Below are 16,887 nucleotides of genomic sequence, written 5' to 3' on the forward strand. Positions count from 1 at the left end.
TTTAATGTTGTAAATTGGGGAAGAAATCTCCATTGCATGTTCCTTGAGTGGGTATGTAGAAGTAGATAATTAAATATAACAAACTGCATGGATGAGTGCTTGGAAGCACTCCAACACACTAACCCAATAACTATGGGTCAGTTGCAATCACCCTGAAAAAAATGAAAGAAACCATTTAACAATTTGCTATCTTTGCTGAAATATTTTCCGAGAAAATGGAAGTTCTGTGCATAATTCTCTAATAGCAACTTTTTATTTTTATGATTATAAAGTTATAAATATAAATATAAATAAATTATAAAGTTCTGAAAGAGTTTTTCGCTACTAGTTGCACAGCAAATCCCCTAGGACTGAATTGGGCTGCGGACCGCTTTGATTTTTTAACTCGGTGCTCTCAGGATTTTGGATCGAGTCAATCGGCTCTGGCCACAAGAGTGTGGCACCTCAGCAATCATGGCCTCCGATGATCCTATGGAGACATCAGGTTGGTGAAACAAAATCATAGATTTTCATGCAACCAGAAGGACATTTTTCCTCACCTCAGACATTCCCTTGCACCCAGCAACGATGACCACTCCCAGTCCGCTCACTGACCTGAACAACAATGGCTGAAACACGCCAATAATTTATCAGCGCGTACCATCGACTTAAGTTATTTCTACCATCTTGTCAGGTCAGAGTGACAGTTTCTCTTGCTTGGTAACGTCTTGAGGTAACAATGTTTGTTTACAGAACCGCGTACTTTGTGGTCGATAACTTGACACGGGTGCCGCTTTGTCTTTTCCTGTCTGAGAACGAATGTATTTCAGACTAAAAAAAGAATGGTGGTTGCGTAATTCTGCTTGTGTGATTATTTATCATCCGCTGTGTTTCCATCGCCAAGGATATTTTCTAGCCATATTTCACAATTAAATACCCGGTACAAACATAGAATGTAACAATTAAAGTTTTATCTTTAAATTCTCTTTGCTGTAGCATTGCTTAATTTTAATACTAAAATATATTTTGGTATTTTCCAAATGGTATGAAAGGGCTAGTAAAGATATTTTATAAGAATGTTGCTAATAAGTTTATGGTAATTGTATTTTGGTTGTCAACCCACATAGGATAGCCACATGTTCTATCAACCTATATATTTCACAGCAAAGGATAAAACGATATTCACAATTAGATTGCTGAACCTGAATTTTATTTTCAATAGCATAGAAACTTAATGCAATGGAAACTACTAGATAGGGTTACGAGCTCCAATTGCCAATTTTTTCTGAGGGCAGGGATTTTGCTCTCGGATCTTGCAAGCGGAATAACTCCCAAACAAAATACTTCACTACTAGAAAACCATTCAGTCATATGATCTGAAAAATTTTACCGATAAATGGAGGGAAATTTCTTCGCAATACATTGTAATGATAATATATTTGAAAGATTTGAGCAATGGGTGTGCATGACTTTATGTAAGCTTTTGGACATACACCATTGCTATGCACATGTATGTCTGTAGAATAAAACTACAAAAAACACAAATGACAAAAACACAAATTAAGCAGAAAATTACAGTTGTCAGGATATAAGCACCACACAATACTCCACAACAGGAATATGGTCAACAAACAAAGAAAAACAAAGAAAAATGGACTAACTAAATGGTTCTAATTAAATGGTTCGGTATTTTTGTGCTGTCATCATTTGTGGGTTTTTTTAGTTTTGTACAATAATAACTTAAAATTAACCTTACATCATTATACACAAGGGAACATAACCTCACTTATATAAATTCAATTTAAAAAAACCATTATGAACACAATTTCTATCACTAATATTTCCAATAAAAAAAGGTTTTTTTTTGTATTATATAGACTAGTATTCAATATCAATAACCAAAGTAAATTATTTTAAAGTTTATATGTAATTTTTATCCTGTCAATTTTTGTTGAAACTGCACAAACAATGTAAAAATTCATTATAAACTTTTTTATAACTTGCCTAAAAAAGTATACCCTTACCTCACTTATATAAATACACTTCAAAAAGTTTATAAACACAGTTTATATCATTAATATTTACAAGAAATAAATATTTATATTTGCCATTACGTGCTGCTGTTATCTGGGGGGAGGGGGGCAGGCTTGTGGGACACTAGGCCATTGGTGATGGGTCGTGGGTACTCTCCTCCCGCGTGGCCCGCCAGGTACGCGGCTTGAAATCTAACCTGAACCTCCCTGCTTGGTTGTGAGGCCGCTCGGCCGTGTGGAGGACGGGGTGGTGCGAAATAATCGTAAGTGACACCAGTTATGTTAATTTACGTTTAATTAATGGACTACTCCGGTGGTACACATAGGTACGTGGTACTCGACAGAACTGCTACAAAAACTATGCTAATGCGCTATGCGGCATCTGAGCCGTTGTACAGTTACATTAACACACACTGATTACAGAACAAAACACTACACTGACATAACACTGTAAATATGCCACGGCAGTCTCGCGGGGCGCGGTTAACTAGTGCTCTGGAACGGCCAGTACCGAAAGTTAACTGTCTTAGTGGGGGGCTCAGTGAGCGTGATCCTACATTACACTTTACACTTACTTGAGGTTGCAGCCGGCAGGCGTATGCGTGGCGGTCTTAGCGAAAGCGTGTTGGCTGGAGTCGGCCAGTGCCGTAAGTTGCGCGGTCCGCGACACGGTGCGGAACCACTAAGGAAAACGGTCGAGATAAGCCCGGGTCCGCGAAATACACGCCGAGTCGACGTGAGCAGTAATGAAGTAAAAAAGGTTTAGATATTTAAGCGAGTACAGAATGAACGGTCGGTGGAACAAAGTTGAATGCTGCTCACGGACACACGTCGCCGCTCTGCTCACCCTCCCCTCGTCACTCGACGTTCGGTTGCTCAGCTGTACTAGGTAGAGTGGAGTTCGGCCAGTGTGGCCCGGAAGGGACAAGCTAAGATGTAGAATTAATATCCACCAGTCCGCGACAAACACCCGATTTATTGATACAAGGACCTTTACATGGGGCTGTCCCCACACCGCCTGCGACAGTCTGGTTGGCACGTGACGACGCGAGAGTTTATCCACTGACCGGATACTCCACGTGACGCTCCGGCTAACCTGCACCGTACTATGCCCGGTAGTTCAGAGGCACCCGGAAAGGTGGCACGACACGAACACACTATGCCACGGGCTACTGTCTGTAGACCTAAATGCCCCGCCAGAAATGTATGCTCCGTAGAGGCCACTATTCCTTGCCACATAAAAGAACAAGCTATAATTAGGAAGCCCACACCTAGCTGCCCCTATGCCTGCGTTGCGATGCACTTACTCCTGATTGGCTTACAGCTCAGCATCCATCTCGAGGCACGACTCTCTCGTGACACGACCGCTCCTCGCGCCTGCCTGACAACAACTGACTGATGCCCACTGACCGTCTCGAGGCACGACTCCTCACTCACCATCTCGAGGCACGACTCCTCAGCGACGCGACTGATCTCAACTGACTCCCCCTCGCGCGGCGTGCGACGGCTCATCCCTTCCCCTCCCTCGCGTCCCGCGCCGCCCCTGACGTGTCGCAGATGGGTGTGACGTAGTCGCTCGGTGAACATGATAAGAATAAAACATAAGCACTTCAAATGAGAGAATTAAATATTTAAAATAAAATAATGTTAATGAATATTTACAATGATTTGCCTCGCTGTAACACAGTGTCCAGTCGCCACGTATTCACCGTTTATTCCCCTGGAATGCGCGAATCTGTCTTCCCCCCCCCCCCCTGCCGTAGTCGCCCTGCACTATTCGGCGCACCCACGACACAGGGCAGGAGAAGGCGTTGGCGTGGCATAACGGGCTGTGAGAGCTGGGTCGACACTTGGGTCGACGTCAACGTCTTGACCCGGCACAGAGTGGTTGGGGACTGCCGAACATGGCTGCCTCGCAAGGGAGGGAAACTTTCACCTTCTTTGTGAATCGGCACCAAAAACTTATATTAACTTAATTTAATCCATTATAAGCTAAAAACACGTTCCAGGTGCCCAATTAAAAGGTAGCACCTGGTAATTGGGTGCTTAAGGCTTAACAATGGTTTTAGAGTATTTAACTATTTGAATTGTGCATCAAGTTGAGGACTGTAAATTTATTAACATATTGTCTCACTGTGAATTGTTTTAGTGGGATTACTCCTAAACCGACTTGATCATTGTCACGTGCACCTTAATTAAGGCCAGTGACTGTTGATGAGGTTCGTTGTCTGCTCCGTGCATGCGGTGCTCGCATGGAGTGGCTACGACACACTACGAATTTATAATTGTGTCTTAGTGTCCTGTCCCTCAATTGTTTTATGGGTTCGAGCCCCCGGGGTTCTGTGCCCTTAAGTTTCTTTGAGTCTGACTCATTCCCGCTGGGCTAGGGGTGCACTCCGAAAATGGGATCTGGTACTAGCGGTACGGAGCACGGGCTTAGAGGCCCTGGTCGGGACTCCATATTGATATGAACCGGTAGTTAAAATAAATCTCTAAGTATTATATTTAAAAGCAGATATTCTATATTGAATGGAAAAAAAAAACATTTCAGGTAAATCCACCGCAACGTTTAGTTTTAGCGAACTTCGGAGAACCTCGGAACTGTTCGGGCGTGTCCAGGAGCGACTGGCTGTGTGTCAAACTCTTGATCCAGACCGCATCCTCTGTCTTCTGTTTTCCACCTGCACATTATGCGTGGAAATATTGCTCCCCGCACGAGTGCCGAGGATTTTCCCCGTGTGTCTATGCCGGTTATATAGCCTTTTTTTATCCTTCGAAAATATTGTTGCATGGTGCACGCACATCGTAAAAATTCACTCTCATAATTTGCTCATAACATGCCTAAAGAAAATATAACTTCAAAAACTTCAACCGATTATCGCAAGGTTTATAGTCAATCTTTCACGGACGTCACACTCTACTTGTCTTCGAAACCTTTTCCCTTCGTTGCACTTTCTTTTCTGGGCAGCACTGGGTCTGTGCTGCCATGCAGTCCGATGAACATTCATTATTGGGATGGCTACATGGAACAGTGTCCTGCATGACCAGATTTTTTTAACTCTCTGTTGTGTATGCTCACACTGACTGTGTCATGACTTACAGTATCATGTACACACAAGAACAAGTGTAAACTGGGGCAGGGCTTCTGCCATGGAAAATATCGTGACTGGGCCATAAAAAGCTGTAAGCTCTGCGGAGCCCAGACCTTTCATATATCTGAGGGACGGGTCCTTCGGATCTCCAGTTACCGAGGTGAACCTGTGATCCGGACCGGGACAGTTAACTCGGTAGCTTATGGGCTAATATGTTGGAAATACATCTAGTGCCATGAAAAGTATAGCAGTAGTGCGGTATGACCCAATCGTTACCGGGAACTCCCCGGCTGAGGTTATCTCATGGCTCCTGGGTTGTCAGGTGAGGATTTGCATTGGCAATTGGATATCTTTGATTGATTAGAGCATGCAGACATGAGTCGCCACTCTGGAATTCATGGGTGGGTCGGGGGGGAGACAGGTTATGGTACTAGCCTGGGTAGCTAAAATACACATATTATAAAAACAGAGGCGTCATTTTTCCTGAACTTAAAATTATACATTTATCATTTTATTGGCCTAATCTTTCCTAACTCCTCCCACCCTACCCTTTACCAAACCAGGGTATTCCAACTAAAACACCACATTTTAAAATCTTACCCCTAGGCTTTGAAACTATTAAAGTTTTTGCTGTGAGATAAAGTGTGTCATATGACATTTGCATGAAAGAAAATAGCAATTTTTGCTTTCATATATATATATATATATATATATATATATATATATATATATATATATATAGTGTATGTTCCTAAATAATCCCCGAACTAAGAATTTTTCGTACCCGAAAGTACTGGAATATTGTGATGTTTGTATTCGAATTTTATGTGCTATGCCTGGCAACACTGTATTCCATTTTGGCATTATCTTTGTTGAAATAATTGTATAATTATTGCCGGCTTTTCGAAGTATTGTTTAATATACGTTTGTTTTTAATATTGTCTTGCTGATTTTTCAAATCTGTTTAAAGAAGTTCGTAAAATGAGTAACAAATCGCCAATATCAGTACTTCAAGAGTTTTATGTCAAAAAGGGACTTACACCTAAGTATACTTTGTTAAGTGCAGACACTTCAAATGTCTTTACAATGAAAGTAGAAGTGGAAGGTCGAGCAGGTACTGATTGTAGGCTGGTGACTGTAATTTGTTCTGTTGTACTGGTTTCTGAGAAATTACAGTTTAGGCCCGTTCTACAATGTCACGGAAAAGGCCTGTCCACAATTGCTACGTTTCCCTGCAAACATGGCGGCGAGTGTAGATGTGTGTCTATGTCGGGGGAGTGAAATTAAAATTTTTTTAAAACTAAATAAGCGGCTGTGTGGGACCCCTTTGTGGAGAAAGAAATTGAGGAGTTGGAGAGGGTGCAGCACAAGGCAGCGAGATGGGTGACGAATATGTGGGGGAGAAGGGAAGGCGAAGGCAGGACGGGGGAAACACACAGACCATCGGTGATGATGAAGGAGCTGGGGTGGGACATGCTGGAAAAAAGGAGGAAAGGAGAAAGGCTAGTGAGAATGCATAAAGTAATTCGGGTAGAGGAGGGGGGGGGGGGGCTGGGAAAAGCTGGGAGCTAGGAGCTAGGTTGAACAGAAGGCTGTATCGAGGAAGGAGGGATCATGAGTGGAAGATTCAGAGGGAATGAAGACGGACAGAGAGAGGAAGGCAGGTATTCCTTGTGAGGACGGGGCGAGAGTGGAACGAGCTTAATGGGTGGACAATGGATGTGGGAGGAGGGAAGGACTTACGAAGGAGGCTCCAGAGGGGGGAGGAGTTAGGGTAGTTGGGGGGCGGGAACTCCTTGCCACCGGGCGGATGCCCAATTGCAGGTGTATTATTATTATTATTATTATTATTATTATTATAAGCATCAGTGTAGAGTGGAGATTGTCAGGGTACGCGTACTTGGGAAGTGTAGGCAGGTATAAGGAGTGTAAGTGCGTGAAAGTCAAAGCTCTGTGACAAGTAAGTGGGTGACTGGGTTAGGGATGTGTGGGAGGGTGATATGTAAGGGTTGAGGGAAAGTGTGGAGGAAGAAGGATAATGGCATCCAATGTGATACACGCACAAGAGGTTTCACTTTGCTTGTGGAGGTTTGAGGAGTGGGTAGAAGGTCTTCAGAATGAAGAGTGGGTTTGCAAGAAGTGTGACTAGCAAAGGAAGGTAGGTCAAATGCAGAATGTGCGAAGGATGAGGGGGAGTCAAGAGCATTCGGGTGTAACCCAGGGGAGGTAATGTTTGTGAAATATGTTCTGTGAGATGTTAGTTAAAGGAGGGGAGATGTGGAAAGAGGAGGAAGCTAAGGGAAAGAAATGGAGGGAAGAAATATCACAGCAGGTTGTGCAAACAGAAAATGGTGTATTAAGAAGGTTAGAAGAGTATAGGACAGATAGAAAAGTAATAGACAGACTTAATAAACTTGAAGTCGAGAACCTGAAAAACGCCCAAGCTGAAAAGGAGGGCAGGTTTACAGAGGAGCAAAGTGTAGGTGTCCGAGGAAAGGAAATAGATGTGGAGGTGGTGGGACGAGCAGACAAGGATGACTCGGAAATGGAGAAGGATTTCCCGGAACATTTCACTGTCGCTTCTCGGCTGCTTCCTCAATGCACGAAACCATAAAAATGGCAACCAATGAGATTACATTTCAAAGTTACGAAATACTAATTTAATTTAAAAATATATATATATATTATGCTCTATGACCATGTCACGAGCAGAATTTACATATATAATAAAAATAAACCACAAAGTCAAATTATAACTGAACAAATTGTACTTGAAAACAGTTTTTTAATGTATTTAGATCATAAACAAATACAGAGTAGTCTAATTAGAGTGGGTAATCGGTTACGGCTGAAAAAGTCTTAGCTTCGGCCGTAACATACTGATATTAAACATCCCTGTCCTTCCTATGCTGTATTCCTAAGGATTTGTGGAGAACTACAGGACCAAGTTGCAGCCCTATCATTACCACCCCTACATTGTTACGGTACTAGCGCGGGAATAAGTGGGTTTTGGGCGGGGAAAATTCACAAGCTTGTTTTAAACAAATTGTTTTTTCTATCAAACAAACTTTCAGGTATCGTATTCGATACTAAAGTCCTACATATTCGAGTATAGAACACGATACCGGCTGGATATTTCCTACTGTGTCGTATTATACACGAATCCCACCCTTTTTTGATACATTTTATAATTTAATGATAGAAAAAGATACCCAAAATATATTCCGTACACTAATTGACTTTTCTCAACAATATAAGAAGGCAGAGGTCGTAATTACTTCAGTATAGCCTTGTTCCCGACTTCATCAATATCCCTACCATATCTCGATGTATGTGTGTGTGTGTCTATATATAGATATATATTTATTTATTTATATATTTATATTAGCTGATCTAACCTCACTAAAACTTTAACTTTGTTTTTATCACTTCAGTGACTGCAAAACTAACCTATAAAAATAGAAACTTTTTTTACATTACCTACTACATTTTATGATGCTTTATCCTAATAAACTATTTCACCTAACATCGAAAATGAAACGTACAAAACTCACCTCTCACTTAAAACATCAAATAAAATGCACATAAAACACAAGTACATACATATCAAAAACGTATGACAGCCTTTCAAAACAACTTGGCTTTATGTCAATATTTGTCTACTGTCAATATCTCTCTTGTAGATATTAAAATTAAGCCAAAAAAAAATTGCCTTCGTTCTGCAATACAATTTATCATTGGCCAACTTTCATGGCGTCCATACATTTCCCCTACTTTATTTCCGACTTCAAGTAAGGCTGGTATTATATTTTGAACTTGACTCAAATGTTCAGTTCAGAAACCTTAATTGTTGCTACAAATTAAAATACCTTGAAACACCATAAAATTATTTTTGGTGTTTCTTATTAGTACCTATTAGACGAATGTTAATTTTAAGTGCTGATTTTCAGATGTATGGGATATAAAATAAATTTTGTTTACAATGGGTCTGTTCTATATGTTTTGGAAAGTTTGGTTAGTGACCAAAGTCTTGAGCTACTCTGAAGATATTTAAGTATATAACTCAAAATATAAATAAAAATTATAAGAGTAAGCCAAAACATAACTGTATCTAGCCAACTGCCATTTTGAGCTTGGCATTTGTGTGCATGTTGTTTCAGCCACTGGCAGTGGTTGTTCGAAGAAGGCGGCCAAACATAATGCTGCAAATGCATTGCTGAAGCAGTTGAAGGTCGTCATCACAACGTCAACGGAGTCAGACGGGCCTGTGTCAACAGCACCTGAAGTGGTGGTCCAGAAACCACAGTATGTAGAGTGTTTGAGCTTGTTGTGAAAGCATACCTGCCAACTTTGGCCAGTCAAAAAGCGGGAGGTTTTTTAGTGGAGTGTAAACAATGTTTGTTGCCACTAATAAGGGGGGGGGGAGTGTGTAGTGGTGAAATTTTGTTTATTTTGATGGAAAAATCACTACACAAAGAACAAAATGCAGCATGTTCACCTTTCCTCGATTGCAAAATGCACGGAAATTTGTCACTAAATGTCTTCTTGTACACAGCAAGATACTTCACTGTAGGCCATTTCTATTAAACCCCTATTGCGGAGTAGGCCTACAACTAAACGCGTACAAAATACTCATCACGCAACTGCTTCCACAAAATAATATTTTTATGAATACACCGTTGAATAAATTCGAAGACTACTATAATGCTACCTCTACACTTATTCTGTGAGCACAGACGCGAACAAAGGCGAATTTGTTCGGGGACGAAAAAACAATTCACACATAGCCGACCAACAAACCGAAGCGAATTTAGGCACGAATGTAAACAGTGGTATCATAAACTCATTATTAATCCAGTCCGTCTTTATTTCAAAACACCACCGAAAACACAATTTACAATGTTGACAAAACACGCCATTTTGGAAAACAAACCTTTTTCTGGTTGGCTAACAAACACCAATGACGAACGTGTACCAAAACAGCTCCCATAATTATCGTCAATAACTACGTTTCTTTCTTAGATGTACGCTTAACCAAGAGTTTTAGCAGACAACTGTGGGCATTTAAGCTATTAAAATAACTACACGTTATGGTACGAACCGTAGTTACTATACAATTGTACGGAATAATGGTACAAACATATTAAATCTATAAATTTATTGCATTAAAAACTTCAAGAGAAACAGAACCAAAAAACGGGAGATTTTAATGACAAATCGGGAGGGCGGGAGAAAGAGTAGAAAATCGGGAGTCTCCCGCCTAAAGCGGGAGGGTTGGCAGGTATGTGAAAGCATGTTATAAAGCAGTGTGTGTGTGTATTTTTGTAACGTTGGCAAATTGATGCTATAAGCCCTTTAACATTGGACATTTATATCATTCAACATCTGTCCCGACACTTTAATATTACCAGTGTCAACAATGCAACAGACATTAAATGTCATGAAAATGACATACAAACTTCTTTCTCCAGGGTTTGTATGCCTCCTTAATATCTTTAAAAAGTCCTTAATTTGTCTTAAATTGATTAAGGGCCCCTAAAAGTCCTAAATTTCAGTAAGAATCCTTAAAAACACCTTAATATAAACTGCTGGCTTGAAAGTAATGGATAAAGGCTGGTATGTAATTTTGTTTCCAACTTGGCAGCGAACAACGCTTTGTGTATGCCCAGTACAATTGGAGATTTTCAGGCCTCGTGATTAGATCTAATGTATAAAAAATGTTTTGCATTTGGTTTTTATAGTTTGTGTCTCACCTTTAAACTGAAAAGGTGTGTCTTATTGTCTTAATTTGAACTTATTAAGCAAACATAATTAGAGATCATAGTAAATGGTAGGTGTATGGGTGTAAAACTCGGACACATATACTTGGGTTTGATATGATCCAGAGATAATTCTGGACAATAGGGGCTTATCTGCAGGAATTTACTAACCAAATAATTTTTTTTTTTTTTATGTGTTAACATTTAAAACATTGTTGAGGTACTTTTGTGATATTACAAATGGTTTTCTACCTCTTGATAGTGATGTAGGCTATCAAAGTGAAAGGGTCGTTTAAAACTAGTTAGTTTTTGATTGCTCACAATGTTCTTGTACCGAGGGTAAATGCTGACAAACCTGAGACCTGGTGTCCGAGAGAAAACTTGACCTCCTGCGATGAGTGTCTAGACCTCTTTACTCTCAGGTGTAAATTATTCATGATATTGAGGGTCTGACAGTCTTCCCACAATACCCCCGAGGGGTAAAAAAAATTACCCATGGGAGGAGAGAGAGTTAGAACTGGATGGCTGCCGCATCTCCAGCAGACGAAGAACTTCCTGGCAACACAGGGCCGTATTCTTTGTATCCCAATAAGCTGAAACACAGTAAGTACACAAAAACTTAACTTGAGCTCAGAATTATACTGAAGAGGGTTGCCCTTAAACTTGAAATGCAATCCGCGTTTTTTTTTTAAAGGATTCCATTCATCCGGACATCGGTAGGTCCAAATTAACACATATAATAGGGAGTTTATTGTACTTTGATTTGTCTCGTCAAAGACTGGAGGTTCTACTGCAGAGTAAAACCAGCAAATTTTTTTGAACATGGAAAAAACTGGACTAGTGAATGGTGCATAGGGTATGACGCTGTGATAAATGCTCTATAAAACAATGTCTTTTTCTTTGCCAACATGACATTACGTAAGTGGATGTAGCTACAGTTACCTATAAAACACCACCAGTATTTTTCTTTGCCAACATGACGTTACGTAAGTGGATGTAGCTACTGTTCTCTATAAAACACAGTATTTTTCTTTGCCAACATGACATTACGTAAGTGGATGTAGCTACAGTCCTCTATAAAGCACCACCAGTCTTTTTCTTTACCAACATGACATTACGTAAGTGGATAAACACAGTGTTTTTCTTCGCCGGCATGAAGTTACGCGAGCGGGTGTTGCCACGGCCGTGACGTGCCGCAGGGTGCAGGGCCTGGACCGGCCGGTCAGACCCAACTTCGTGGGCAAGCTGCTGGAGTACATGACCAAGAGGCGGTCGGCCGTCCCCAAGTACGAGGTGGTGGGCGAGGAGGGCCCGCCCCACATGAGGGAGTTCACCATGCGCTGCGTCTGGAGCGACATGCAGGCGGTCGGTGAGTGCCGTGTTCACCGGCTCAGTGCGGCCCAGTCGTCGGCCGCCGGACGTGGAGAACCAACCGTGGATTTGGACATGTTAATAAGCAGTGGTACTTTAAAGCTGGGTTTACGATTGATTTCCTTAACAATTATAACTTAAGATCGAGCACACGATTAAGTCAAAACTACATTTTCCATTTTATGATTGACATAGAAGTCGTTAATTCTAACCAATCACAGCATAAAACACATGGTCGGCCATTGTTCGAAACGGAGAAGCAGGTTTGAAATAGGTTATTGACAAATGGGATATCTATTTTTCGAAATGGATGATGATTACAAATGACAAATATACGAATTCGAACCCAAAATACTGCCTCGCTCGGTCCAATAATAAGACATAAACCTCAGGTTGCAAGGTTCCGGTTAGTTGTGATTGGTCGCTTCCCTTAAGTCTTAACGAAAAATATAAAATATAACCATTTCTGTTAAGTCTTAAGTCATCATATGGTTTGCAAACGACCTGTCAAAATTCACACACGACAATCATAAACCATTCCACTAGTTTACATAGAGTCATATGGTAAGTACACGACTAAGTCTTAATTCTTAATTTTCAATCGTAAACCCACCTTAAGGCTCTACCTTTTCATGAGTGGCACTTTTTATTCAAGAATTTCAGGTTTTTAAATTGCACTAAAATGTCCGCGGATAGCCTAAAAATCCATTTTTACGCATAATCATTTTGTTAAAAATAATTGTTAGGGAATGCTCCCCCACGTCTTCTTGACTTGTGGGAGGGGTGGTGGTTTACACCCCTCCACTCCTTAACACTGAAACAGGCATATCATAAATTATTCTTATAGCGTATTTTGGCACCCCTCATCCACAAAAGCTGGCTACACCCATGCCCTGTTGTAATGTAGGCTGCTGTTGGATGGCAATAGTCTGTTTGTGCCAACTTTTGATGGTGCATGAATCATGGAAGTATTTACAATCGGACCAGATAAAAGCAGTCTTGTGACTTAGATCTTTCATCTGAATGTTAACTACGTTTGTTTGGAAGTGTTGATGTGCAGTGTGTGTCATTGTGCGTGTGCGCTTTGTTTCAGGCACTGCACGTTCTAAGCAAGAAGCAAAAAATGTTGCAGCCGAGAAAATTTGGGAAAAAATACAAGTAAGTTACTTTGCGTACTTTCAGAATACAGTCCGCTCACAGTTATTGAGAAAAGGTAATCTGGTTTAAGCTAATTTGCTTCGTCTAAGCTAGTGCTTGTGAAATGTTACGAATATTTGCAGTGCGATGCGGACGAATGTGACGCCACCAGGCCGAAGAGGAAGAAGTTGGCGTCTGACGAGGAGTTTGACGACGTCCTGAAGGAGTTCAGGTCCCTGATGGACGACCTGGGCGGGTCCTTCTTCTTCGAGGAAGAAACTCCCAAGGAATACGCCATCGACGCAGCTGAAAACGCCATAGATCTGTCCAAGTACGAGGAGCGCGACAGAAAGATGTTCTCCTTCCTGGGCACCAGGAGCTTCAATTCCTTGCTTCCAGGTTCGTTTCGTTAGGGCTCCGTACCCAACCGTCCACGTGGAAACACTCGTGCTTCAAGGGGCTGTCTTCAGGAAACTGGGAAAGGAAAATTTTGGTAATAGATTCACATGGAACCAATGATTCTTGCCACAATGGCTGGGATTTCCAGCTAGGAAGATCACGATGTTTACACAACTCGCCTTTCACCAATACACGAAAAGACTCGGTAAATTACTTGAGGATTAGATCTCGACTGTGACTACCTACATTTATTCGTAGCACTGTACTAACCAAAGTTACATTCCTGTACTTGTGGGGAAAACGTTGCCATTTCACTTAATATAATAAATTCATTTTGTTAATACAACATTTATTCAGCTTTTCTCTCCACTCTTAAATATAATTCCTTTCACTCCCGATGTCGACTAGCAATCATGACACCACGTTGAAGTACTGTGTAAACCCAAATACAGGCCGAGGTATTCACGTGGAGTGGATGCGGAAGGACACTAGCTAGATGCATTTTTTTGCAGTAATTGTTACAGGTTTTTAATACCACTGTACTCCTTTATGTGGTAATTTTATGCTGCTTTTAAATAATTTTAATGATATTCCTCATTTTTATGCATCACTTTTGGGTAACCGTTGGTATCACCACTGTATAACAAAATTTCAACATATTTCCATATGTAAAGGTGTTGCAATGAAATTGTACTGTATTTTGTCAATAGACAATTTAATAAGTGTAATTTTTTTTTGATAACACCAGTTAATTTAATTAATTTTTTTAATTTTCATATTATTTAACTCAATCATTAATTCTGGATACAATTAATTAATTAGTTGTTAATTGCTTAACAGTTAATTATTTTTCTTGAAATATTTTCCTTTTAATATTGTATTACTTAATTGGAAGATTTCGGTAGATAAAACTAAATTAATTTGGCGCTCGTTTCAGTGAGTGATTATATTGCCTGAACAGTAATTTTAGATCAGTAATATTTTACCTTACCGGGCATTTTGTTTATTGAGACACTTACAGAAAGATACTTCATATGTATTAAAGTGTAGTTTAAATTTATTTATATTTATTTATATATATATATATATAAACTGTTAAAGATGCACACTGAAATTTCATTTTATATATATATAATGAAATTTCAGTGTGCATCTTTAACAGTAATAAATGTTGCATGAAGTGTGGTGCATGCCGGAGATATGGGCTTTGTAATAATTTTTTTTTGTGTGTGTGCAGAAAAATCGAGTGTCATTCTGAACATTGACACCGGAGTGGAGTCTCGGACCATCGGCGCCAGGGGATGGACGCGTCGAGATGCCATGTTCAAGGCACTTAAAGATGGCATAGAGTACCTGTCAAAGTGCAACGTTAAAATTGAGAATGGCGATAAAAAACCCGAGGCAGTTGAATCATAAGTTCTATTCACTTTTGTAGGTATTAATACCCGCCATTGTCATGCCTGAAACCATGCAATGTGACTGCCCGTAATTGTCGTGTTAGGAAAGCATAATGGTGCAGCAAGAAATATTTTAAGAACTGAACTGTTGCATGTTCTGTTCACTACGTGCAGTTTTGATTTTATTTAAATATATCTGCGCACCCCTTGGGTATTAAGGAATTTTATTACATGATGTAAATATTGAATTCTGATTTTTTTTTGTTTTGTCAAATGTATGTTTTAAACTGCAATATTGTGAATTATCCATGTACTAAGAACAGCAAAGTATTTACAATAAAGTGTGAATTGTGATCAAATAGGGGATATTTATTTAATAGTATATCTACGTACCACTTGGGTATTAAAGAATCTCATTACATTTGTAAATATTGTATTACAATTATTTTTTGTAATGTTATTTATGTTAAGACTGTAAAATTTTGTATCATATCTATGTACTGAGAACAGCAAAATATATACAAGAAACTGTGAATCATGATCAAAAAGGAGATAATTATTTAATATTTTCATCAATACGTATTTTTATTTGTACAAAGTAATAGAATAATACTGATGGATAGAGTCCCGTAAAAATGGTTTTATTTTTCCTTAAATTTCGTTTTGAAAAAATCAAATTTCGGTTTTATTTCGCTGTTTTGGTTTTTCATGTTTACTTTAACTTTTGAGAATGGTTTTATGACCTACAAGTTTTGCTTGGCTAAATAATAGTGGCACGGCGTATACTCGTATACTGCACTCTAAAGTCAACACTATTGGCAAATAAAAATTGTAGGCTTGAAACAGCTCGGCACGGCCCGGTGCCGCCTAGCGCGCTGCCTCGGCACGGCCCGGTGTCGCCTAGCGCGCTGCCTCGGCACGGCATGTCTCAACTTAGTATTCTTTTAATATTTCTTGCTGCTGTTCTTTGTCCCGTTGACGCCGTATTCACTTGCTCTGCGGTCGTATTGGATTTGCTGAGAAGTGTAGTTACGGCAGTTAAAGGTCACTGATTTTGCTTATCAATCGGCGTAGTGCCATGTGTTCATGTTTACGAGTAGTAGAGGTGTAAAAGTAACGAAAAAAAGTGTACCCGTATGTATTCGTTACTATAACAATTAGTACTCGTTACTATCGTGTCGCTACGTTACTCGTTACTTCTGATACCGCATAACATGCAATGTTATTTTGCAGCAACGAATCGAGTCGTATTGCGTACGCGTACAGTATGACGTCACGTAAATAATAATAAATAGAATATAAACAATTAACAATATTTGATAATTAACAGTTTTTGTTAACCAAGAAACAATTAAATCTCATTAGAGCGGTTTTATTATATTATCTCTTTTAAGATAAAAACAACAAAAAACGTGAAAATACGCGATAATAAATAACAAAAACATACATATTTCTAATTTGTAAAAAATACTTTCTTATAAACAGTAAAAAACTTGGACGACAAATTTCCATATTATACTTAATAAACAAACATCGTTCTTTGTAACGTAAATTCATCGAATATGCGCGCGCATGCGTAAAACATACGAAAAATGCGAGTAACGAAATCCAGCCGTGTGTAACGTTTCGTTACTCGATACTAGATGGCGCACCCGTTACTCAGTCAGTACCGAATACATACAGTTTGCTACACCTACAGCTCTAACGAGTAGGTTGCCAA

At 39.8% G+C, this 16,887-nt stretch overlaps 2 protein-coding genes across 2 annotated transcripts in view; both read left to right on the forward strand.

The window, feature by feature from the left end:
- LOC134537381 (uncharacterized) overlaps positions 1 to 16,887 on the forward strand; it is an 843,397-nt gene that overhangs the window by 736,584 nt on the left and 89,926 nt on the right. The window lies entirely within an intron of this gene.
- LOC134537376 (RISC-loading complex subunit TARBP2-like) lies at positions 5,914 to 15,526 on the forward strand. The gene is made up of 6 exons (XM_063377734.1): positions 5,914 to 6,218; positions 9,265 to 9,409; positions 12,063 to 12,232; positions 13,328 to 13,392; positions 13,515 to 13,770; positions 15,008 to 15,526. Exons 1-6 carry the CDS (start codon positions 6,086 to 6,088, stop codon positions 15,184 to 15,186), a joined length of 948 nt encoding a protein of 315 aa, XP_063233804.1. The 5' UTR covers positions 5,914 to 6,085; the 3' UTR covers positions 15,187 to 15,526.

This window comes from Bacillus rossius, chromosome 12 (assembly GCF_032445375.1).
Source record: "Bacillus rossius redtenbacheri isolate Brsri chromosome 12, Brsri_v3, whole genome shotgun sequence".
Classification (NCBI taxonomy): domain Eukaryota; kingdom Metazoa; phylum Arthropoda; class Insecta; order Phasmatodea; family Bacillidae; genus Bacillus; species Bacillus rossius.

Bases quoted from the DNA above. Each gene is read 5' to 3' on its own strand.
- LOC134537376 (XM_063377734.1), top strand. From the start codon at position 6,086: ATGAGTAACAAATCGCCAATATCAGTACTTCAAGAGTTTTATGTCAAA. The intron at 12,233-13,327 runs GTGAGTGCCGTG...GCTTTGTTTCAG, and splicing joins GAGCGACATGCAGGCGGTCG to GCACTGCACGTTCTAAGCAA. The intron at 13,393-13,514 runs GTAAGTTACTTT...GAATATTTGCAG, and splicing joins AAATTTGGGAAAAAATACAA to TGCGATGCGGACGAATGTGA.